The following is a 23,163-nucleotide window of genomic DNA, read 5'->3' as shown; positions in this document are numbered from 1 at the left end:
AATCGAAGAAATCATGGGGTCCTCATCCACTGTCCTGATACACTATACTCATACTATGCAATGGCCAATCCTCTTACCCTCGTTTCAATATCCCTCCCACCCTCGAGACCTTCGAGATCATCAGCTCTCAGCCACTCTTCTTCATCTCCCTTACTTCTCAACCAGGGCGTAGCGACTCTCTTATTCAACGAGTAACCTAATCCAATACCTTCTACACCATATACGAACTCCTCCTGTGTGGGGGGATGTGTAGAAGTAGGAGATGGGAAATCGTCCATGAATCTATGAGGAACTTTGGTGGGAGCACGTAAGATCATATACCCTCCTGCTGGATAATCATAAGTCGTTGCGTTGTTCTGAGCCGTGAATGGATCTCGGAAGATTGGTGGAGAGTTGTATCCGTTTGATGGGATTTGATGAAGATCCGCATTGACATTGATAGCTGAGTGAGGCTGAGAATTGAGAGGAGTGAGTTGTTGATGTGATCCTTGAGTTTGATGTAGATATTGTTGGGTGATTGGTCGAGGAGGTAATTCAATTTTGAATGATGGTCTTCTCTTCTGATTACTGTGAGCGATTGCATCTTCGACCATTCGAGCCTGTTGAGTAGAAGATGTATGTAAACCTCTATGTCCAGGAGAAGAAACATTATGAGCTAGGATGTGCGAGTGACCAATAGGGATTTGTGATATTTTCAAAGATGATCTCCTCTTCTCATTACCATTGATAGATTTCATAGCTGGTTTGATAGCTTCTCCACGATGATAAGGTCCCACATCGATATATTCTGCTTCCCTCACTGGAAGAGGTCTACCAGAGATATGTTGAGAATGCTTCAGACATCCGACCAATCCCGAACCGAGATTCGGTTGAGGTGAATGATGGACAACGTTCAAGGATGAATGCGGGGTAGGAGGAACTCGTCCGTGATATGCGTGAGGAGCCGTGGGAACAGGTGGGAAGTACGATGTTCGGAGTTGAGGATGAGCGATGGCTCGGAGAGAGGGTGAAGAAAGTGGTGATTGAGTGATATGAGGCATTGTTCTGTGTTACAGATAGCTAGATACGGTAAGTGGATTGCGTAAAGATAAAGTATAAGTGGTTGTTCGGTGGAAGAGGCTGAATGGATTAATTGACTTCTTGATGGGAAGAGAAAGAACAGCCCCTTCCGAGATCACCAGCCCCTTATATATCCATCTGAGAATGACCACGACCCATATCTTCGCTGTGTCAACGTCTCCGATTACAGTGTAAGTCATGAGACGATAAAAGCAAGTTACCATCAATTCTGATCCTATTTCAGTATAATTTTGATGTCAATTCCGATTCGGTCCAACATCAACCGAGATCTCACCAATTTCAGTAAATCAAAGGAGGATGCATGTAGACTCGTGATCTACATCATTTACTGATTCGGAAGGAGAATCACGGATTGCGATGTTGACTGGTGTCAAACATGACCTGGAAATTACTTTTCGGTCGTTGCTTCTTGACTATATATCCCGGTGAGTCGGGTGATCAGACCGGGTGGGGAGATTCGGACATTGACACACGATCTCGAGTAGGGGATGTCATCGAGAAGGAGTATGTTCCGTCCGTAAAGTAATTGTTTGTCCACACAGATACCATCAAAATGCAACGTTGACCATGCCACCTTGTGTATCTCGTTGCCACAGATCTCAAACCAGGCCAACTGACCTTTGATCACGCCACCAAGACAGTAACTCCGATAACTCCGCTGTGATTCCCATTTGACCTCGAACGAGGTTGAAGATGAACGAGTGACGACGAGATACGTAAGCATGACCATGACAACAACTTACATAACCTCAACCCATCCATTATCATCATCAATCCCTTCAGCTTCCTCCACTCGTCCAGTCCACAACAACAACAACATCCCCCACCGCAGGGCAGTGCCGACATGAGTATCAACCAAGAACAACACTCTTCACTCGCAACCCTCCTCTATCCTCCTGGTACAGATGCGAGGGGACAAGAGGATGCGGAGAGTCATCTGTTGGATTGTATGTCATATCGCATGCCATCCCAAGGCCCATTGCCCATCCTACCCATGTACTGACATTGAGGGCTGTCACACATAGATCTAGAACATGATTATCCTCATACCGAGACTGGAGAGGTCTCCACGCATCATGGTGCGTATCGGATTCTTCTATCTCGGACATTTGTAGACGTTGACATCCTCTTCTAGTACGAACAGACCAACCTCCCCTCGCACCATTACCAGGTGAGAAACCACCACCACCCACCGGGACCAGCGGAGTATCCTCGCCTGCACAACATCGAACCCCTCAACCATCTTTCACAGCCTATCAGCCAGGCGAGATACCTCGAAGTAGGCTCGAACGATCCACCTCACCTTTGAACCCTACTATACCCATACCTAACACTCTCGCTCGACTGGCTTCTCAGACAATCTCAAATTTGTCGTTACCCGACCCTACCCTTTTGAAAGGTCAAGAGGAGATTGAGCAAGCTGCGTTGTTGGCTGATCAATATGATCGAGGAGAGATGGGTGGTAAAAGAAGGAAGTTACCTCATGAGAGAGCTGGTTGGGCAGAGATGGATCAACAACAACAATCATCTCAATCGAACCCGAATGGAGTGAAAAGAAGGAGAACTAGAAAATCAGATCATAACGCGGTTGGAACAGAAGGACAATATCCGATTCACGTCGAAAGTCTATCTTCTACGACGAACAACCAGAGTAATCTGAGAAACGACAAACCCCCTAGTAACGGCACCGGTAACGGTGTTGATCCCTCAAATGCGAGCAAGTACGAGAATGATTTTAGACAATTGACTGAATTGAGTCATACGATACTGAATCAGGATATCGATAAGACGTTCGATTCTCTGGCTTCATCTTCTGTTAATGCGAAAGACCAAGCTCAACCTGGTTCGATCTCTGCTTCAGCGATTGATCCTGCTTTGTCCGCTTCACCTCATGGTCAAAGTGAGGGGACTTCGAGAGACGTCGAAGCTCAGGCTGCACAAGAGTGAGTGTTTCTTTTACACCTTCCCCTGATCATTCCGATTTTAGCTGTCGGATGATGTTTATAACTGACATTCCATCGTTTGATCGATCATAGAAGTCCCGATCCCAAACTATCTAGGGCAGAACAGAACAAACGTGCTCAGCAAGCATTCCGAAGAAGGAGAGAGGAACACATGAAGAAACTCGAGAGGGATTCTGCTCAATTGGAATTGGTCAAGAGACAGATGGATCAGAAAGATGTCCTGTTGAGGGATCTGGTCTTGGTGAGTTTGTTCTTTGTGCTCAAAACGGCACACCTTGACTAATTGACAATGTACGTGACCTTTAGGCCCTCGAATCATCCAAAATCGAGACTGCCGCTTTACGCTCATCTATCCGATTCCTCATTCCTCATTCATCCGTATTCCCTCTGACAGAACAAGGGACTCTCAACCTCGGTGAGGAAGTGAAAATCAACAATGACACGCCCGTGTCTGAAGAAGACGTATTGAATGCTTTTGAGTTGTTGGAGAAGCAGGCTAGGGAAGTTGCGAAAAGAAACCATGCTAGAAGGGAATAAGAGATGGCGATTGGTGGATGGGACATTTCTGTAAGATAGATACCATCATTTACCTTGGTACATGAAAAGTAGGAAGAAAGGTTGGAAAGATACCCTTGTTTGTATATGAATATGGCTATGGATATGTGTCCTGCAACAATGAACGTGACACAAGTATGAAGCCTCGCTCGTCTGCGATCGATGCGAGACCAATCATATATGCATGGTGCTTGTCATTGATATCTCAATCCATGTGCAGCCATCGATGTCGCTTCACTCGCAAGTTGAGCTCGTTGACTCGAGAGTGGAGGAGGTCTACCAAGTTACGCTCAACGTCGTCACAACAACAATCGAAGTCAGGTCTTGTTCACCACAGGCTTACCAATACTATCTGACTATAGTCAGTCTACCTTGGCAAAGCCCAGATCCGCTCTTTTGCCAACTTCATCAATTTAAACCACGGCTGAACACTTGTACTCATTGCCATTGCATTCGAGGTGAAGTCCGCCCAAGATGGAACCACCCCTCACGCTCATCATGTGAGTCTAGTTCACCGTTTCAGACGACTTACATACACAAGCTGATCAGTCATTGATAATGATGGCACGGTACAATATAGAAATCAAATATCACCCCCTTCTCTAATTCCGAACTACCTCCCGTCCACCACCGCCATCTCCCCTACGTCACCCGTTCCTCCCCCACCCCCACCTAGGGATTTCCATTTCTCCCCTACACCGAACTACCCCACACCGTATGGGAACGTCTCTCTGGGATCGACGCTGGATCTGGACGTATCGCTTGAAAATACCCATGTGGGTAAAGATGATGTGTTGGGTGTGAGGATGATGTTGGAATGTCAAGGTCCAGGAGGGAGGTTCAGGTTGGGCGAGGTGATCCATTCAAACCTGACTGATGTCAAGGCCGACGATACCGACGAACCAAGGAGGGACGAAGAGCAAGAACAGGTAGATAAACTTTCGATATTACGATATGGAGAGAGCGTCAGTCTCAAGATTGATAATGAGATTAAAGACTTGGGAGTGAATGTTTTGATTGTCAGTGTAGCATGGGAGACTTTGGAGGGTAGGAAGACGTTTCAGCGGTTTCTGAAGTTCAATGTGAGTGCGCATCATCTGCGGAGGCTAACACGGCCTTGCTTTACACTTGAGATCTTATGCTGACTGATAAATTTGCGATACTGTAGGTCATCCCACCATTATCTATTAAAACCCGAATACAGACACCTTCCAACCCCAATACCCTCCTCTCTCCAACAAGAAGAGAACAAGTCTACCTCGAGATACTCATTCAGAACGTATCGGGCGAGTCTATGATCCTGTCCAATGTATTCTTAGAACCTGTTAAAGGGTTGATATCCAACCTGATCTCGGAGAAAGATCAGGAAGAACAGAAGGAACAGATCATTCTTTTACCTGAAGATACACGTCAATTCTTATTTACCCTCTGGCCTGACCCGGCTCCAATACAGTCGGAAGATGAAAACGGTAATGGTAAATCAAAATTCTCTTTCCCACCTGTGTATCAACCTGGGACAATCCTGCCTCTAGGAAGATTAGATGTCACCTGGTTATCTGGGATATACCATTTGAAAGGGAGATTACAGACTTCAACTCTTAATCGACGGGTCCCCATCCCTCCAGCAACAGCCCAACAGCAACACCAACAGAGAGGTATCTTACCTGCACGTACGCTGAGTTCACAATCTACTATACCCACTCATTCAAGTCCATTGTCCACTCCGCAAAAAGATAGACTGGGTGTCAATGGCGCAAATGCAAATTCGCTTCTGGCTCCTAGTCCAATTAAGGGGACTTTGAATACCCGAGATGTGAGAGAAGAGGATCAATGGGAATTTGATTTGACTCTATCAGATGATCAGAGAGAATTTGAAGCTGGGAGTAGGTTCTCGATAGGATTCAGGTTAGGTGTGAGATCTACAAAATATATATATGAGGGATCTTCCAGAAGGCCATTCAGTACAAGTACATCGGTATCTGGCCCTACCTCGAAGGAGGAAATAGAAAAGCAACAAGTTGATGATGATGTACCCTTAAGTCGGATTTCTTCAAGGGCAGATCAAGAATTACCGCCACCACCTTCACCTAGAATAGCAATTCAATGTCTAACTCTCACTCCATTAGCTCCTGCTACTCAACAGAGTGTTGGTGGACCTCAGATATCGATCTTATCACCTTCGAGAACCAGTACACCCCTCTCACGTGCTCCTTCGTCCAACACCACTTTAGTTGATAGAAGACCGTTCTCACCTTTGTCAAACACTGGTGCTGGTGCTGGTGCTGGTGCTGGTGCTGGGCCTAGTAGACCTATGACACCTAATTCGATAAGTAGTCAATTAAGGCAAGCTCAATCGCAGGGATTGGGTTTAGCGAGTAATCAAGGTTCGCCAAGAATTGCAAATAGATCTGGGGATGGTACTCCTTTCTCATCCGATACGAATACTTCGAATAATAATCAAATTGTGATTGATGATGAACAAGTGGCAGAGGGACAAGATGTATTTCCACCTTCACCTTATATCCTAAATGGTGCTGGCACACAGAAGACCGATGGAATCGTGAATATAGGTAATTCAATGAAGTTGTTGGAGGTCAAACCATTAGGAAAGGTGATTCAGAATATTGGTCAACTTGCATATCTGATAGATGACAATCAAGATGAAAATGAGAATGAAACCAAAGGGAAATACAAATGGGAGGTAGAGTACGGATTCAATTTGGATTTCATAGCTTTCGATCAAGGTTTATTTGATCTGGGTGGATTAAGGATTCTGATTTTGAATGATAATAGTGAGGATAACAAGATTGATGGGAAGGTGTTGAAGGAGTATAATAGTTTGGGTGGTATATATATCATAGGATAACATATTGAATACTATCTAAGTGGTTCGAAACGTAACCCATATCATGTCATATTATATATTATACGATTGAAACGAATTTCATGCATGTCATAAGTTTCTTCATCTTTTCCTCATAATGGTGGTTAACCAGTAATGATCAATATTGCAATAATTCAATTTGGCTGACCATGATCTGAAAGACGTGAAAGAGTATTCGATGCAAAAATCCAAATGCATTTGCCTTAAAGATCCTATAGGAGCATATAAAAATACTAAAATGAGATCGATATATACCCTTTATTCTCCCTCCGTCGCTTTCTCCCTTTCTGTGTCCGATCAAATAGCTACAAAGATCATATAAATGCTTATTTACCTTCGAACATCTTCTTGATAGCTTCAGTAGAGTATGACTTGGGTCTCTCAAGGGGCATCTACGAATCATAGGAACAAGTTTGATCAGCATTTTATCCTTTATGATGCCAAAAAAAAGGAAAAATGAAGCTTACACCTAGAGCTCTGTCCCAGATCAATTGAGAGACAACACCGAAAGCTCTTGAGACACCGAACAGGACGGTGTAGAAGTCTTGTTGGTGGAGACCGTAGTAAGTCAATAAAACACCAGAGTGAGCATCGACGTTGGGCCATGGGTTCTTGGCTTTACCAGCTTCGAGTAAGATGTTAGGAACGATCTTGTAGATTTGACCGACGAGTTTGAATCCTGGGTCGTTGGGGAGGTGTTTAAGGGCGAATTCTCTTTGAGCAGTGTATCGAGGGTCCTACAGAGTAATGCACATCAGCCGAGTCCAAAATTCACAGACAATGTGTACAAACAAACATACGGTCTTTCTCAAAACGGCATGACCGTAACCTGGAACGACTTGTCCAGATTTAAGAGTTGACCAAACGTATTCGGCGACCTGTTCATCGGTTGGTTCTTTACCGATGGCAGCTTGCATCTTTTGGACCCATCGGAGTACTTCTTGGTTGGCGAGACTATGATGAGTGCACGGTCAGCTCTAGGTCGAGAGTTTTAGTAGTACTGGTGAGCTGAGCAGATGACTTACCCGTGAAGGGGACCGGCAAGACCGTTAAGAGAAGCAGCGAATGAGAGGAAAGGATCAGAAAGGGCTGAACCGACCAAGTGACCAGTGTGGGCCTATCAGAATCCATCGCTTGTCAGCTGTTGCACAGGTAGGCAGCACTGAACAGTTAGCTGAACTTACAGAAACATTACCACCTTCATGATCAGAGTGGATAGTGATGTACAATCTCATGAGATCGACGAAATCCTTATTCTCACCGAAACCAAGCAAGTTGGACAAGTTGGCGGAGTAATCGAGGTTCTGGTCGATAGCAGGGAGTTTACCATCACCGTAGACGTTTCTGAAGATTCGACCGGCGATGTTGGGGAGTTTGGCAATGAGGTCCATGGAGTCATCGAAAGTCGTCTTCCAGTATTCTCTCTTGTGGACACCGTTGGAGTAAGCTTTGGCGAAAGCGGAATCGTGGTTAAGCTGAGGGGAGGACAAGCATACATCAGCACATCATGTATCATGGACTAATATGTGGGCATATACTTACAGCGTTGACGGCGATGGAGAATTGGGTCATTGGGTGGAGGGTGTTAGGGCATCGGTCGATGAGTTCCTCAACGAATTTAGGAAGTTCAGCTCTGGCGGCCCATTCTTGAGAGAGTCCCTTGACTTGTTCTTCAGTTGGGACTTCACCGGTGACCAAAAGCCAGAAGAGACCTTCGGGAAGGGGTTCAGTACCACCTGGAGCGGTAGGGAGCTTTTGTTGGACTTCAGGGATGGTAAGTCCTCTGAATCGAATACCTTCTTCAGCATCAAGTACGGATCCTTCCCAGATCAAACCCTATATTATATTGCAACGTCAGCTTGACCTGACAAGTTGAAGCGTAGTTAAGCAGAACCCACCTTGATACCTCTCATGCCACCGTAGGCTTGGTCGACGGTGACCTCACCGAAACTCTTGTTACCGTGAGCGGCCCTGACAGCTTTCACATTCTCGATTTCCTTTGGGATCAATTCGGTCAATCGCTCTTTGAGGGTGGGAGCGAAAGCTGAAGGTGTAGAAGCGAAAGTTCTAGCAAAAGATGGTTTGAGCTATACACGGTAAACAAACCAACGTCAGCCTATCATGCGAGGAAATAGAGAAGAGAATAATCGGCTATGACCAAAGTGAGATGGTACGGCCGAGAGATAAGACTGTTGTTGAGGCAGGAGTCACTTACCTGAGCTCTGAGAGCGTTTCTGAAAGCGATGAAGCTCATTTTGAAGATGAAGGATGTGGTTTAGACAGCGAGAAGAGGGGAGGCAAGCTGATGATCTCGAAAGAGAAAAGAAGAAAGAGATGAGAGAAAAGCAAAAACAAGTGAGATGACGAGGGTGGTGGTGAGATGTGGTATCTAGCGGAGCTCATCTATAACGTATATCCGTGAACCCATGCAGGGAATATCAAATAATTTCAGTAATCACCGGCATCTTTTTTGGGGAGGGGCCGGTCACCTCTTTACTCTGTTCGAGCACCCCACATAGTCACGAACCACAGTCAAAACCGAAACAGACCGATGGGGCCGAAATTGTCACGTGATAGAACCCGATTATTTCAACAGCTGATGATGATGATGATGAGGTTGGAGAAGATGATGACAAGGTGTGAACAAGTGTATATAACAAATCAATAACCGGTATACAGAACAGAGCCGAAGAGTAAGTGGGGAAGGAATGGGTTGGTCACTCAATCAGTCACGACGCTGATGATGGATATGTGTACTGTCACGATGAACAGTGGTATTCGACACGACTTACTATGACCTCCTGGAGGTATCGGTAGATGCTACCGACGCAGAGATCAAGAAGGCTTACAAGAAGAAGGTGAGTAAGTGCTGACTAGAAGATAAAGATGAGTGCTGATCTTTGCATGCTTCATAGGCTATGCAACATCATCCTGTGAGTGAGACGAGTTATACGATGATGTTCGATGACTAATCTAGGCTATGCCTCGATGTGTATATGCTACATAGGATAAGGTAAGGTCAAAGAAGCGTGCAAACTACTATCGAGCTGACGAATGATCGTTCAACTCCAGAACCCAGATGATCCACAGGCACATGAAACATTCCAGAAGATAGGACAAGCTTACGAGACGCTATCGAATCCCAATGATGTGAGTCGATTGTCCATCTACCTGTATTCCTCGAACAATGAAATATGAGATACCCTTTGTGGATCATGCTTAGCGAGCGACTTACGATTCTCATGGACCCGACGGCCCACCGAGAGGAGGCGGCATGCCCTCAGATATGGGTATGGACATGGACGATCTCTTCGCTCAGATGTTCGGTGGGGGTGGCTTCGGTATGGGAGGAGGATCGTTCGAATTTGATATGGGAGGCGGACCATCGAGACGTAGGAAACCAGCAAAGGGGAGGGATACGGTCGTTCCCTATGATATAAGTTTAGAAGAGGCATACAAGGGTAAGAAAGTGGTGATGAACCTTGAAAGAGATAGGATATGTAGTGGGTGTAAAGGATCTGGTGCGAGGGCGGGGGTAGAACCAAAGGAATGTGGGAATTGTGAAGGAAAGGGAACGATATTCACAGATAGACATGTGAGTGTCATCTCAATCAGCCGTACTTACGTTATACGTACAGTCCGTCAATCGCTAATGTTTTCTTTTCCTGCGCTATTCGTTGACGGTGTCAGATCGCACCTGGATTATTAGGTAAAGTGAAATCACCTTGTCCATCTTGTCACGGAGATGGCAAGAAGATAAGAGATAAAGAGAAATGTAAGAAATGTAAAGGACTTAAAGTGACTAAAGAGAAGAAGAGGATAGAATTCATGATTGATCCGGGTACGGAGGATGGTGAGAGGATAGCATTAAGAGGGGAAGGTGATGAAGAGGTAAGTGGGGTTCTTTTTACTTATCAGCGGATTGTGAAGATTAAGCAAGTTCTGTCATGTCATGGGCAACGTCAAAAAAGGATAATTAAGAGTGTACCCATTCTATAGTACTGACTATCTATTAACTTCGTATATAGCCCGACGTACCCGCAGGAGATATAATTTTCTTAATCCGTCATCTCCCTCATCCCTCATTCAAACCGCAACCCCACTCATCAGGCGGTCTCTCAATCCTCATATCCATCCGTCTCTCCGAATCACTCTTGGGCTTCTCGAGGATCCTATTTATCCACTTGGACGGAAGGGGTATACACGTAGATTCGAAAAAGGGCGAAAGGATAATCAAACCTGGCTCGGTGTATACGATCAAAGGTGAAGGTATGCCTATACGAGGTACATCCAGAAAGGGCGACATGTACGTTAGATTCGATGTGGAATTCCCATCAGTAGATTGGGCAAGATCGCTCGCGTTGGAGGATGGAACGGAGGGGACAAAGGTCGAGTTGCCAGGGAAGAAACCGGATTTGAAAATTGAGGGAGAAGTGGTAAAGAGGGAATTGTCGGCCAAACCTGTCAATTGAGGATAAGGGAGAATGGGAGAAGGAACGGCGATCAAGGTGTACCTGGAGATAGTTTCCCTTGCGCCATGCAGATGAGGGCAAGTCTTAGGAGATTGTCCAGTCAGGCAGAAAGGTGGAAGGCCGATCTACCTCAACAAAATGTGGCGAGCTGTTTACTCGTACACTCGTGAATCTCAACACAAGAATTTGAAGGAGGCAGAACATGGGGCGGGACATACACATTGGGTTTGGGTAGGATAGTGAACAGGACAAACAATTGTAGCATATTAGGTGATTTGAAGGTTTTGGCATTTAGCATTTACAAGTACAGGTACAAATCATTCATACATCATATATACACTACATTCAACTCATATGCACCTTTCATTGAAAGTCGGAAGCTGCTAACTCGCATGTTCATGTAAGGATCTGTATGACAGCGTCAATGATCAACTACGGAGCTATACCTTTTCACTGGCTGTATCCTTGCTGTTGTCGGTGATTTTCCGTTTTTTACCTATTTTATTCTGATCTTCAGTATCTGAAATTCTCTTAACTCCCTTTTTATAATTTGTAATTTGGCTTTCGTCTTTAGGTAAACCCTTCTTGTTCATCTCATTCACCTTCTTATTTACCTCTATCACCATTTCCTCTTCTTGCTCCTCACGCTCATCAGTCTGATCCTGTAATCCTTTATTACCTTTCTTCTTCTTCTTCTTCTTTTCATTTTTCGTCTTCACCAATGTATACTGTACCGAGACATTGCTTTTCTGCTCCAGTCCAAGCGGTATAGTCGAAAGGGTGATAGTCAAATATGGATGATGGGTCATTCTCGGTCTACACATGATTATTCAGTATATATATTGAGATATAATGTTCAAGTGCACATGTAACTCACCTCAATTTGCCCTTTAACACCCTATCCAGGCCATTCATTTCCGCTGATAGTACCTCTTCGCTCTCAGTCTCAGGATCGGGTATAGGTGGATGATACAATGCCGATTCGGTATATTGCCATATCCCTCTACTCATCCTCATCTTCCCTTTCCCCTTCTCCTTTGTGTCTTCATCGCCGGACGAACGCAGCTGCTCGATATAACTTCGTTTTATAATTTCAACAACAGATATCAAGCGAGGTATATTGGTTGTGCATGTGAGTAGAGTTGTCGAGTATTTGCTCGTGGAGGTTGACGGTCCAGCTACAGTATTTGTATTTTTCTGGTTCGGCTGAGGGGCAGGCAAGGTATGTAGGACTAGGGGTGTATGTGGATTGTCCTATAACACACACGATGAGCTGTTATCTCAAGGTTTGAAAAATGATCAAGCTCACTTACGTTCAGAAAATTTATGGCGAAATCTACATACGATGATATTGATCCACCTGAGGTGATTCGCATTTTATATGGTTCATTAGGGTTGATATTTATAGGTTTTGAAGGTTGTTTGGCTGATTGAGCTTGACCCTTGCTCTTGGTGGAAGGTCCCTTTCCCTTCTTGTGATGAGAGTCCACCATCTTGGACGTGCGATGCTCCACTCTTCGATGTCGGTGTCGACGAAACCTCTAAGGCTCTTGAGCTTGTTTGGAGTCTCAAAAGTGTTGTAAACTTGTCGATAATTTCTGAACACGAACGACCAAATTCATTCGATATTTGGAGGAACACCTCCACCCGTCTCTCCGTAGTAATCATTAGGCTTGCGGAAAGGTCTGCACCGGGTGCGCCTATCCTAGATGGTCCGCGCGCGTTGGTGGATGATCATGGAATTTCAGTCAGATTAATCTTGGATTCCAAAATTACATTACTTTTACTGGTCATATACATCGCATCTTCGCGTTCTACAGGTATACATTTAGGGAGTAACGCAGCAAACATGTCAGTAGGTCAAATAGATCCTGGACAAGCAGTCTACGCACAAGATGAGGTGAGTCGCAACTTCACCTGGAGCTCAGCTATATCCCACGCTGTCTTTGCAGATCAATTGACTGATTCATGTTGGGTATTCGTAGAATGGAAGACCTTTCATCATTGTTCGGTGAGTCAGCTGATAGATTCTGCCAAGTATCATAAGCTGAATTAGACTTGGTGATATAGTGAACAAGGAAAGAAAGTCCGAACACATGGATTAGAAGCTATCAGGGTGAGCTCTTGCTTCCTCAAAGATCTCGGTGAGAAGAGGGAATAAGCTGACAATGCGATATGGGTTTTAGAGTCATATACTTGCTGCTCGAGCTGGTAAGATTGGAATTTCAGCTTCGTACAGGTCTCTAGAGGAGGAGGTGCTGATTTGTATATGAACCTACCGGAGTAGTCACTAACATCATCAAATCTTCACTTGGTCCTCGAGGTGAGTTATACTATCTCTTCATTCCTCCTCACCTCTATCTGTGAGGCGAGTGATGGCCATAGGCTCTGATGAGACTATATGAAATAAATTTGGCTCCCGATGTCTGGTCAATCATCATACTGACCTTACTTCTTGACTTTTGACTTGTATTCTCCCAGGTCTCGATAAAATCCTCATCTCGCCCGACGGAGATATAACAGTCACCAATGACGGTGCTACCATATTGGGTCAGATGGAAGTAGATCATCAGATCGCCAAGTTGTTGGTGGAAGTTTCGAAATCGCAGGATGATGAGATTGGAGATGGTACGACAGGTGTGGTCGGTGAGTGTTCAATCTTTTTGATCACATCAGATATACCTCATTTACTATCACTAAAATAATGTCAAGTGAACTATCATTGACCCCTTCAACTGATTTAAATGAGCTGATGTTTTCATTATACGTTTTTAGTCCTTGCTGGTGCCCTCCTCTCATCGGCTTTGGACCTTTTAGACCGAGGTATTCACCCAATCAGGATAGCAGACGGTTATGAGAAAGCCTGTGAAGTCGCTGTGCAAGAGTTAGATAGGGTAGCTGATAAGGTGGGTTTCACATCACTGCTCTTGCAGTGGTGTGTTCCATGGGTCACCGTTACTGATTTTGATATTTTACTTCTAGATCGAATTCAGTAAAGAAGATACTACCAATTTATTGAAAACCGCCAAGACAAGTTTGGGAAGTAAAATGTAAGCATCCCTGCAAGTACTGATCCCATACCGTAAGTTGACGACTGAACTGTGGTTTTGCTCGTTGTTTGTAGTGTATCAATAGCCCACGACAAATTTGCCAACATCGCTGTCGACGCCGTTCTCTCCGTAGCGGACCTGGCAAGGCGCGATGTGGATTTCGAACTGATCAAAGTCGATGGTAAAGTCGGTGGATCTTTGGAAGATACTTCACTGGTGAAAGGTGTCGTGGTAGACAAAGATATGTCACACCCTCAAATGCCAAGTACGGTCAAAGATGCCAAGATTGCGATATTGACTTGTCCGTTCGAACCCCCTCGACCTAAGACCAAACATAAGTTGGACATCGAATCTGTAGAGGAGTTTAAGAAATTGAGGGAGTATGAAAAGGAGAAGTTCCAAGACATGATTAAGATGTGAGTGAAATTTTAATCTTCTTGGGAAGACCAGAGGAGTGGTTGTGCCAGATAGGCCGGTTGATGAGTACTGGACTCTGAGAGATGGGATACGCTCTTCAGGATTGTCACTTGAGCCAGGAGCAAGGGACAAGTGAATTGCACATATGAGCGCGGCCAAAACCGGTCGTAGTGGGATATTGAATCGGAGATAATGCACTTGGAAGAGCTGACAATCTTTACTACTAAACAGGGTCAAGGACACCGGAGCCAACCTAGTCATCTGTCAATGGGGTTTCGATGACGAAGCAAACCATCTACTCATGCAAAATGAATTACCAGCTGTGCGATGGGTTGGTGGACCGGAGATCGAGGTGAGCTGAACACAAAGACCCCGTGGATTGTCTAAGCTCATGCTTCTGTCATCTGCCAGCTCATTGCTATTGCCACCAACGGACGGATTGTACCTCGATTCGAAGATCTATCAGCCGATAAGCTTGGTCGAGCTGGTCTAGTCAGAGAGCTCACTTTCGGTACTACGAGGGATAAGATGCTGGTCATTGAGGAGTGTGCGAATACCAGGGCTGTCACCGTTTTCGTAAGGGGAAGTAACAAGATGGTATGTCGAGTTGATCTATAGTTCAGCCTACAATGAGTTTCAGAATGGTGTGCTAATCCAAGATGATTTCTGCAGATCATCGACGAAGCCAAACGAGCGCTTCACGATGCCATCTGTGTGGTACGAAACCTCGTTAAAGATAACCGAGTAGTATACGGAGGTGGTGCTGCCGAAATCTGCGCTTCTATTGCTGTGTCTAAAAAGGCCGATGAGGTGAGTGCGGCAGGAACTGATACACATAGGCTGCATGTACATGCTTATTCTTACTCGCATTTGTCACTTAGATCCCCTCGATCGAGCAATACGCCATGAGGGCATTCTCCAAAGCTCTCGATGCCATTCCTCTCGCCTTGGCTGAAAACTCTGGTCTATCACCTATCGATACCTTGGCAGATGTAAAATCTCGACAGGTCACCGAGGGTAACCCCAGATTAGGTATCGATTGTCTTGGAAAGGGAGAGAACGGTGAGTGTTATAAGCATCACCCTTTTGTTCTTCGTTGCTGATGATATGCTATGGCGGGTTGGGTAGATATGAAGACACAACATGTATACGACCCATTGATCTCGAAACGTCAACAATTCCTGTTAGCTACTCAAGTGGTGAGAATGATCTTGAGAGTGGATGATGTGATAGGTGAGTAAAACCGTGTAAAACTGGGTCTCCAGATTTCAGGTTTCTTGTCCTCCCCGTTTTGAACAAAGACGTCAGTATCGCTAACATATGACGTTTTTTTTTAACTTGACTTTGTCTAGATGCATCTGCTTTCAAGGATGAATAAACGAAGAGATAGTTGGTGTTTAGTGTAGGGTAAAGTGTTCAGGTTAATGGACGCAGTTGGATATGAAGTCATGTCATATATATATATATATACAATTTTCATGCATGCATAAGCTCCTTGATGTGTCTCTCCAGCTGTACTCCATATCATCATGAATTTGAGATTCAGGATCCGATTAGAACCGATTGGGTGCACCGGTCCGGAGGATGATACGGTATTTTACCCTGAGATTAGGATTGGGTATGGAGTGACGTACGGTTATTCCATTCATTCGATTCGGACCGTCGACTGCTGCAGGCGACCATCTCTCTCACTGCAACGGCGGCATGAGATGGATACTACTGGTACTGATGATCATTTCAATATAATATTCCATGGCCATAGCCGCTTTATTCCTTTTCCGTACCGATAATCTTTTGTATTTCCATTTCCATCCCATATAGATCATAGGTATAAACTATTCTAACGACAACATCACTTGTATTTACAACGACAACAAATCATTTCAATCCTCACTAGCATAACACACTCACACTTTACATACAATCACAATGGCAGCTCCTCAAACTACACTCGGTGCGGACCTCGAACCACCCACCACAGATCTCATCACCCTCACTCGACATATCCTGTCGAGACAACGGGCATTGGGTGAGGAGGCTTCGGGTGATCTCACGATGCTTTTGATTGCTATCCAGGTGAGTCGCACTCGAGTGATGAAAGGAGTATCTGGTATAGAAGGCTAAGTGCAATGTGGTGTAAATAGGTAACATCTAAATATATCGCATCAAACGTACGAAAAGCCAGACTTATCAACCTCGTTGGACTTGCCGGTGCATCCAACGTCCAAGGTGAAGATCAAAAGAAACTCGATGTCTTGTCAAATGATATCATGGTCAACGCCCTTTCAGCTTCTGGTAAATGTAGTGTGATGGTTTCAGAGGAAGTTGATGAAGCTATTATCGTTGGTGGATCAAAGGGTACTTAGTGGGTATACATCGTCTCTCTTCTCCTTTACCTCCATTGCATATGTCTGGCATCTCTGGTTATCAATCATATGATTGCATTTGAGTTCTTCAAGCTTACGAATATCTTTTTATACCTTCCTTGTAGTGCCGTGGTATTCGATCCTCTTGACGGTTCTTCAAACATCGATGCGGGTGTCAATGTCGGTACCATCTTCGGTATCTACAAGATTGTGAGTGCTCCATTACCTATAGATATAATCATATATTACAGGCGAGGCAGAAGCTGATCCCTGACTCCATATTCGCGTTCATAGGCAGACCCATCTAAAGCCTCTGTCGCCGATGTGTTGAAACCCGGTAGAGACCTCGTAGCGGCCGGTTACACAATGTACGGTTCATCTTGTAACCTTGTACTTTCCACTGGTCAAGGTGTCGATGGATTCACTCTTGATGAGGTCAGTCATATTTTACTTGGTCTATCCATACCTGACTTATGTATGACTGAAGCTGACCTGTATTTGTATTTTACTTTGTATTGTATATAGGCTTTAGGAGAATTTATTCTTACTCACCCAGATATCAAGATCCCATCTCGAGGTAAAATCTATTCATTCAACGAAGGAAACTCTCTCCACTTCTACGAACCTACCAACAAGTATTTGGAAAGTATCAAATACCCTTCGAACGGTAAACCCTACTCGGCTAGATATATCGGTTCGATGGTCGCAGACGTTCACAGAACGTTGTTGTACGGTGGTATCTTCGGTTACCCAGATGACAAAAAGAGTAAAGATGGTGAGTTGATCGATCTTCCGTATCTTAAACATTACTTCCTCTCCATGTGATCATCTTCTCTCGAACATTCATACATTCCCGAATGTTCTATTTGTTATAATTTTTGTTTACATCAACTGATCCATATTCTATTCACCTTTCTATCGTACACAGGTAAATTGAGAATGCTTTACGAAGCTTTCCCAATGTCATTCCTTACCGAACAAGCTGGCGGAGTAGCTACAACCGGAACTCAAAGAATCTTGGATGTCGTTCCTAAGAATATCCACGGTAGATGTCCTGTCTTCCTAGGTTCGAAAGATGATGTAGAGGATTTGAAGAAGTTCTACGCAGCTTGGGACGGTGAGAAGAGATGGTAAATCACGTACACTCGTGGTGGAGAGATTAAAGAAGTGAGAAGTGAAGAGAAGTGAAGTGAATGAAGGAAAAAAAGTCATTTGTAGTCTTAATCTGATAACTTTGGTGTTCTTGTAAATGTCCTTGTTCTCATTGATCAGTACGAATGCATTTTTCTTGTTACCTTACTTTCAAGTTTGGCATATGACAAGGGCTAAGCTACTTCCTATTCCATTGTCTCTACACATACATGGAGATAGAAGGATACAATTTAGTGTAAAGCGATGGCAGACTGCACTTTGAAAGAGATTCATCTTTAGATTCAATAAGGCGTTCCATCAATTTTGCATATCGTCTGCATTACACATCACAATTTGTATTTGTATTATTCTATCTCTAAATGCCTGCCCGGCATCATCTTAGAGATCACCCATATCATCCATATCATCAGCATCATTCTCGTTCTCTTGGATGAGTTGAGCGATCTCTCTATCCCTTTCTCTAGCGTCGGCAGCGGTGTCGAGTTCTAAAATTGGAAAATCAATATGATCAGCTAAGATACGACATGTACAAAGTAATTGACTGTGAGCTGATTTGACAGACTTACCTTTTCGATGAGCGTTGGGAGGGTATCTCATAGCCTATATACCAATTCAGTCAGCTTCTCCATTTATTCACCAAGAAAGGGGGATGGAATGTATCGTGTGGTACTCACCCTCACACTCTCATTATAAACCTGCGTACAGAAATTGACCCTCTTGTTAAACTGAATGGTAGGTTCATCCGTCTCATAAACGTTTTTAATCTGTTTAGAAACGATGAAACCCTTCTCATGATCGATGAAAGCATCAATCACACCATCTTTAATTGCTTTGGCTACTATATATTCTGTATCTTCTTCAGAATCCAATTTCAACTTGACACAAATATCCGCCAAGGAGATTCTCGAGTAGGATAAGGTGATGGATCGTAGAGCGGTCTTTATTACGAAATGTCTCAATCGAAGGATTAAGAAATGGGTCGAATCGTTTAAAAAGACTTGTTCGTGAGTTTGGAAAGCTTTTTCGAACCCTGTTATATCTCCTATTCTCACAGCTAATCAAAACAAACAATATGCCAATTCAGCTTGAACAATTCTATCGATAGGAGCTATGAAAGCCTGACGCGACTTGACTCACCTTGTACAATTTGGAAATAAGGTAATAAGGCTTGTTTCAATACTGGTTTCCTGAACATGGCTCTATCTGGGATGACACCGGTCAAGAGTACGACAATGATGAAGTATTTGTGGATCTAAAGATCATGGTATATTGTCAGCTTATTGAATTATACTCGGGGTGAACCGATGTAAGCTGCTCCGAATTCACCAATTGTACGAAACCAGGAGCGACTTCATCCTTTGGTGCTCTCCTGATAGCAGTCTGCAGATAATTTCTCGCCTGGGCATAGTTCAATTGGATAGCTCGTAATCTACCTGCGTAGAATAACCATCTGACAGTTTGAGCTTGGTTGGCCGCACCGAGGAAAGTCGATTTGGCAATGAGTTTGTCGGCTTGATCGTATTGCTGAGAAGCCAGGTAAGATCTCAATAAGAGGTTGATTACGGTGACCTAGATCATGCAGAGGTATCAGCTATAAGTTCACTTTAGACCAGTTGAGGTTTGCTACCCAAATTCACCTCTAATGTCTCGTCTTTCCTCAAAGAAGCTGTTTGTCTAATAGCCAAGAAGTATCTATCATAACACAACAGCGATATATTAGCTACTACACCTCCATGGGATGGTTGATGGCAGCTCAGTGAGGACAAAGCGCGGGACTTACGGTTGTAACTCTGCCAATCTGCCTTGGAGCTCAAACGATCTAGCCAAGTAAAACCACACTTTCGCGGCGATCTGATCCATCGTCCTTCGATTAAGCGAACTGATAATTTCGGTCGTCTCCAAAGCGAATTCACCAGCCTATGAAAAGATACATAATCAGTATATCAGTCTAATTTCCAGCTACAGCTTATCAAAGTGATAGTTGAGTTTTGAAAAAGACACTACACGCACCTCGACTACCTTGCCAGCATCTAGATTGAGGAGAATTAAGAGTAATCTCAAATAAATGATACCCTCGGGGATCAAGTCATTCCCACTATTATCTAATGGAGACGAAAAGTTCTTCTTCTGTGTGGTAGCAGCAGTATCACCGGCGGTAGTGGTTGTAGTTGAGTCGGTAGGATCAACTTCCATTGATTCTTCGCTCGAGGAAGAAGGTAAAGAAGAGAATATGGAATTGGCAATTAACGATTGACCCGTTTTAGCTAATTCACCAAACAAAAAGAATCATTAGCTTGTCTATCTTGGAGGAATATGAACGGTCGTGTAGAAAGAGAAAGAGACCGGACTTACATCCTTTAGGGAAAGCTTGATCGAGTACATTCTTCAAAACAGCCTTATTCAACTTCTTCCTTAACGTAGTTAACGTTCGTAAAACTCGGATGGTGAATCTAGGTTCTATAGTCGAGACCGCTCTACCGATCAATGTGATATTGTTCAAGATTTCTATATGAAATGCACAAGCAAGCAATCAGTATATAATCTGCCCTAACAGAGAGATACATGGGATCGCCAACTCACCCTCTTCAACGGTCAATACTGGTTCTTCAACTACGGGTTTCTCCACTTGAGCCGCAACCTCCTCTTCGCCCTTCTTCTCGTCTTTGGTGGGCTCTTGGAGCTTTGCAGTTGGGTTCTTGGCCATTTTGGGTGATGTGGAGATGGGATTGAAGTAGTGAATGAGATTATGTTGAAAGTCACCAACTTGTTCATCGATGATCTATCCAAATGTATCGACGCGCAATCTCAATCTCAATCTATGACTGACGTCGCATCATTCCACATTGCCACGTGTCGACATGTGGCACCCCCCAGATTGGATCCTCTGCTTCATATACATGCTGCCATCATTATGCTATCAGGTGGAAATATTTTGGTGCTGTAAAGCCTTTCATATGCATTCCATATATTGATTTGTTTGTGCTGCATTATCACTACTACACTATAATACCACTGCCATCCTCCCGTAGCCTATCTATTCCTTTCCAAGCATCTGTCCGCATCTTTTGGTCTCCATCACACCCAACTCTTAGAGCTCCTCCTTGATCTTCTTAGCTTTATCTTGAACCGCATCAGCAAATTGATCCACACCATCTTTAGCTTGTTGTGGAACTTGCTTGGCAGCATCTACGACTTGTTCGTAGATATCTTCAGCCGCATCGGCAGCCTCGGAGGCTTTCTGGGCAGCGAATGAAGAGAGGATGTTGGCTTTGATTTTGAGTTCGTCAAGTTTGGTAGGTGCCAAAGAAGGTGAGGCGAGTAATCCGGCGATTCTATGAATCCATTTTGATGTATTAGCACTTTCTTGCCTTCTAGCCTGCCATGGTGAATGAGCCACTCACCTAGCTTGTTCTTTGGTTAACCATCCTTCACCTTTCTCAATGACTCTCTCCATCGCTTTGACATAGTATTCAGCGGATGTGTTCGTCTTCTTGTCGGCTCCAGTCAAAGTGGCGAGGTATTCTCTAGCTTTACCGAGAACATCAGGTCTCTCAGGGAGAGAAGCCCTGAAGAAGTTGGAAGCGAGAGTATCGAGAGTAAGAACTTTACCGGCAGTCTCAGAGAGGAGACCGGTGATGGATCGGTGGGTACCACAGTGTTCGTTGAGGAACTGTCAGAAATGCATATGTTAGCAACTCACACGAACGAAGGCGATATTGACGTGGTTTTGAGGAACGGATTACTCACATCGATGAATTGTTGTTCCGATCTACCAGTAGAGTAAGCGATAGGTGCCTTGGATCCCTTAGGGAAGAACTTGATGGTAGGGAAAGATCGAACGTCGTATTTGGCAGCGACAGGTTTGTTGGGAGCAGCATCGGCATCCATCTGAGCGACAACACAATCGGATTCGGATAAGAATGCTTTGGCGACTTTCTCATAGGCTGGTTTCATGTTTTTACAGTGACCGCACTATGTTGATGAGGGTCAGCTTTGCATTTCGGCATGTGCACAATGGGTGTGCAGAGCATGATAATGAACAGATGGAGTAGGTAGTGAAGTGGAATATTGGACTCACCCAAGGAGCAGTAAAGGCGACCAAGACATTCTTATCATTATCCAAAGCGATATCATCAAAGTTGGAGGCGTCAAGTTGTACGGCCACGGGAGGAGGGGGAGGCTTGATCTTTGACTTTACACCAGATTTCTCGGAGACACTGTGATCGACATCGATACATTTGATTAGCGACGAGAAGGGGGGCAAAGGCACGACGATGAGAATGGATGAGAAAGGACTCACAATCCAGCTAAAGCTTCTAAATCTCTTCCCGAAGAATAATCTTCAGGAGTCAACGAGCCTTTAGGGAACCATTTGAGCGTTGGGAATCTTTTGACATCGTACTTCGAACCTAAATCTCTACCTACACCATCGGCATCGGTTTTGGCAATCACCACTTTATCCGATGGGAAGGCATCGGCAAGTTGTTCGTATACCGGTGCAAGATTCTTGCAATGTCCACACCATGGAGCGTAGAATTCTACTAGAGCTGGTCTATCGCCTCCCACGTACTGCCATTTGAAACATCATCAGCGTTCAGCTTGCTTGACTGATTGATAATCAGAAGATCGGCTTACCTCTTCAAAGTTTTTTGTATCTAAATCGATGACGTTACTTGCACTTGCCAAAGCGGCGAGAGCGAAGAGCGAGAGTGAGATGGCGAACTTCATCTTGTACTGTTTCCCTACTCTGGATCAAGTGGAGAGTAGTTTGTAGATGTAAAATACTGGATCAGATGAGGTTATGATGATTCATTCGTTGATCCTTTTGACTTTGTCTTTTGCTCCACGTCACGACACAGGCCCACGTGGCGGGCCATCGCAATGACGTGTTGGGTGACAAACTCTAATCCAAGTTCTTTCTTTTCTTCTTCCTCTCTCTTGCTCATTTCAACCAGAACCAAAGTTTTCGTTTCTAGCGTTGCAGCAGCCTATACCTCATGACTGTATGTTTGTATGTCATCTGGTGGTACTCACCACATCTCTCACAATCGAAACAAGATGTTGAGCACCCGGTCAATCGAGGTGACAGCTCCTGTGAAAGGAGTTTGCGCCTTCCGACGATATACCATCCTTTCTTCATCAGAAAGAAGACTCGTTCACCGGAGGAAGTGGTAAAATGACGAAAACCCCATCTACGTGTTGAGACTCCGCTGAAAACTCAAA

At 44.4% G+C, this 23,163-nt stretch overlaps 10 protein-coding genes across 10 annotated transcripts; 5 read left to right on the top strand and 5 right to left on the bottom strand.

The window, feature by feature from the left end:
• Window positions 1-53: 53 nt before the first annotated feature.
• On the bottom strand, window positions 54-1,040 carry I203_104331 (uncharacterized protein; the record flags this gene model as incomplete). The annotated part of the gene is made up of 1 exon (XM_019144077.1): window positions 54-1,040. The coding sequence occupies one exon, from the start codon at window positions 1,038-1,040 to the stop codon at window positions 54-56; it is 987 nt and encodes a 328-aa protein (XP_019007126.1).
• An 884-nt stretch (window positions 1,041-1,924) lies between these two features.
• I203_104330 (uncharacterized protein) lies at window positions 1,925-3,581 on the top strand (the record flags this gene model as incomplete). Its single annotated transcript, XM_019144078.1, has 5 exons — window positions 1,925-2,027; window positions 2,106-2,159; window positions 2,216-3,023; window positions 3,117-3,285; window positions 3,351-3,581. 5 exons carry the CDS (start codon window positions 1,925-1,927, stop codon window positions 3,579-3,581), a joined length of 1,365 nt encoding a protein of 454 aa, XP_019007127.1.
• Window positions 3,582-4,073: 492 nt separating this feature from the next.
• On the top strand, window positions 4,074-6,465 carry I203_104329 (uncharacterized protein; the record flags this gene model as incomplete). Its single annotated transcript, XM_019144079.1, has 3 exons — window positions 4,074-4,099; window positions 4,180-4,681; window positions 4,768-6,465. The coding sequence occupies 3 exons, from the start codon at window positions 4,074-4,076 to the stop codon at window positions 6,463-6,465; spliced, it is 2,226 nt and encodes a 741-aa protein (XP_019007128.1).
• Window positions 6,466-6,809: 344 nt separating this feature from the next.
• I203_104328 (citrate synthase, mitochondrial) lies at window positions 6,810-8,737 on the bottom strand (the record flags this gene model as incomplete). Its single annotated transcript, XM_019144080.1, has 8 exons — window positions 6,810-6,875; window positions 6,951-7,220; window positions 7,284-7,437; window positions 7,509-7,600; window positions 7,668-7,958; window positions 8,026-8,319; window positions 8,382-8,570; window positions 8,699-8,737. The coding sequence occupies 8 exons, from the start codon at window positions 8,735-8,737 to the stop codon at window positions 6,810-6,812; spliced, it is 1,395 nt and encodes a 464-aa protein (XP_019007129.1).
• Window positions 8,738-9,191: 454 nt separating this feature from the next.
• Window positions 9,192-10,955, top strand: I203_104327 (uncharacterized protein; the record flags this gene model as incomplete). The annotated part of the gene is made up of 7 exons (XM_019144081.2): window positions 9,192-9,195; window positions 9,256-9,341; window positions 9,399-9,416; window positions 9,556-9,633; window positions 9,707-10,078; window positions 10,174-10,374; window positions 10,512-10,955. The coding sequence occupies 7 exons, from the start codon at window positions 9,192-9,194 to the stop codon at window positions 10,953-10,955; spliced, it is 1,203 nt and encodes a 400-aa protein (XP_019007130.2).
• Window positions 10,956-11,395: 440 nt separating this feature from the next.
• On the bottom strand, window positions 11,396-12,448 carry I203_104326 (uncharacterized protein; the record flags this gene model as incomplete). The annotated part of the gene is made up of 3 exons (XM_019144082.1): window positions 11,396-11,771; window positions 11,833-12,209; window positions 12,269-12,448. The coding sequence occupies 3 exons, from the start codon at window positions 12,446-12,448 to the stop codon at window positions 11,396-11,398; spliced, it is 933 nt and encodes a 310-aa protein (XP_019007131.1).
• Window positions 12,449-12,804: 356 nt separating this feature from the next.
• Window positions 12,805-15,800, top strand: I203_104325 (T-complex protein 1 subunit epsilon; the record flags this gene model as incomplete). The annotated part of the gene is made up of 15 exons (XM_019144083.2): window positions 12,805-12,855; window positions 12,941-12,966; window positions 13,026-13,071; window positions 13,142-13,166; window positions 13,243-13,278; window positions 13,437-13,601; window positions 13,731-13,861; window positions 13,938-14,005; window positions 14,080-14,421; window positions 14,654-14,774; window positions 14,834-15,019; window positions 15,095-15,232; window positions 15,304-15,484; window positions 15,551-15,655; window positions 15,775-15,800. The coding sequence occupies 15 exons, from the start codon at window positions 12,805-12,807 to the stop codon at window positions 15,798-15,800; spliced, it is 1,647 nt and encodes a 548-aa protein (XP_019007132.2).
• Window positions 15,801-16,351: 551 nt separating this feature from the next.
• I203_104324 (uncharacterized protein) lies at window positions 16,352-17,922 on the top strand (the record flags this gene model as incomplete). The annotated part of the gene is made up of 6 exons (XM_019144084.1): window positions 16,352-16,498; window positions 16,567-16,787; window positions 16,914-16,998; window positions 17,083-17,223; window positions 17,314-17,563; window positions 17,717-17,922. 6 exons carry the CDS (start codon window positions 16,352-16,354, stop codon window positions 17,920-17,922), a joined length of 1,050 nt encoding a protein of 349 aa, XP_019007133.1.
• A 396-nt stretch (window positions 17,923-18,318) lies between these two features.
• Window positions 18,319-20,644, bottom strand: I203_104323 (uncharacterized protein; the record flags this gene model as incomplete). The annotated part of the gene is made up of 10 exons (XM_019144085.1): window positions 18,319-18,425; window positions 18,507-18,540; window positions 18,615-18,994; window positions 19,078-19,192; window positions 19,267-19,509; window positions 19,578-19,632; window positions 19,721-19,857; window positions 19,951-20,204; window positions 20,293-20,445; window positions 20,521-20,644. 10 exons carry the CDS (start codon window positions 20,642-20,644, stop codon window positions 18,319-18,321), a joined length of 1,602 nt encoding a protein of 533 aa, XP_019007134.1.
• Window positions 20,645-21,028: 384 nt separating this feature from the next.
• Window positions 21,029-22,668, bottom strand: I203_104322 (protein disulfide-isomerase domain; the record flags this gene model as incomplete). The annotated part of the gene is made up of 6 exons (XM_019144086.1): window positions 21,029-21,272; window positions 21,342-21,610; window positions 21,688-21,912; window positions 22,019-22,157; window positions 22,241-22,509; window positions 22,576-22,668. 6 exons carry the CDS (start codon window positions 22,666-22,668, stop codon window positions 21,029-21,031), a joined length of 1,239 nt encoding a protein of 412 aa, XP_019007135.1.
• Between the last annotated feature and the right edge of the window lie 495 nt (window positions 22,669-23,163).

Source organism: Kwoniella mangroviensis, assembly GCF_000507465.2.
Source record: "Kwoniella mangroviensis CBS 8507 chromosome 1 map unlocalized Ctg01, whole genome shotgun sequence".
In the NCBI taxonomy this organism is placed as follows: domain Eukaryota; kingdom Fungi; phylum Basidiomycota; class Tremellomycetes; order Tremellales; family Cryptococcaceae; genus Kwoniella; species Kwoniella mangrovensis.
Note: the sequence above shows the minus strand (reverse complement) of the source record. Positions and strands in the feature narration are given on the sequence as shown.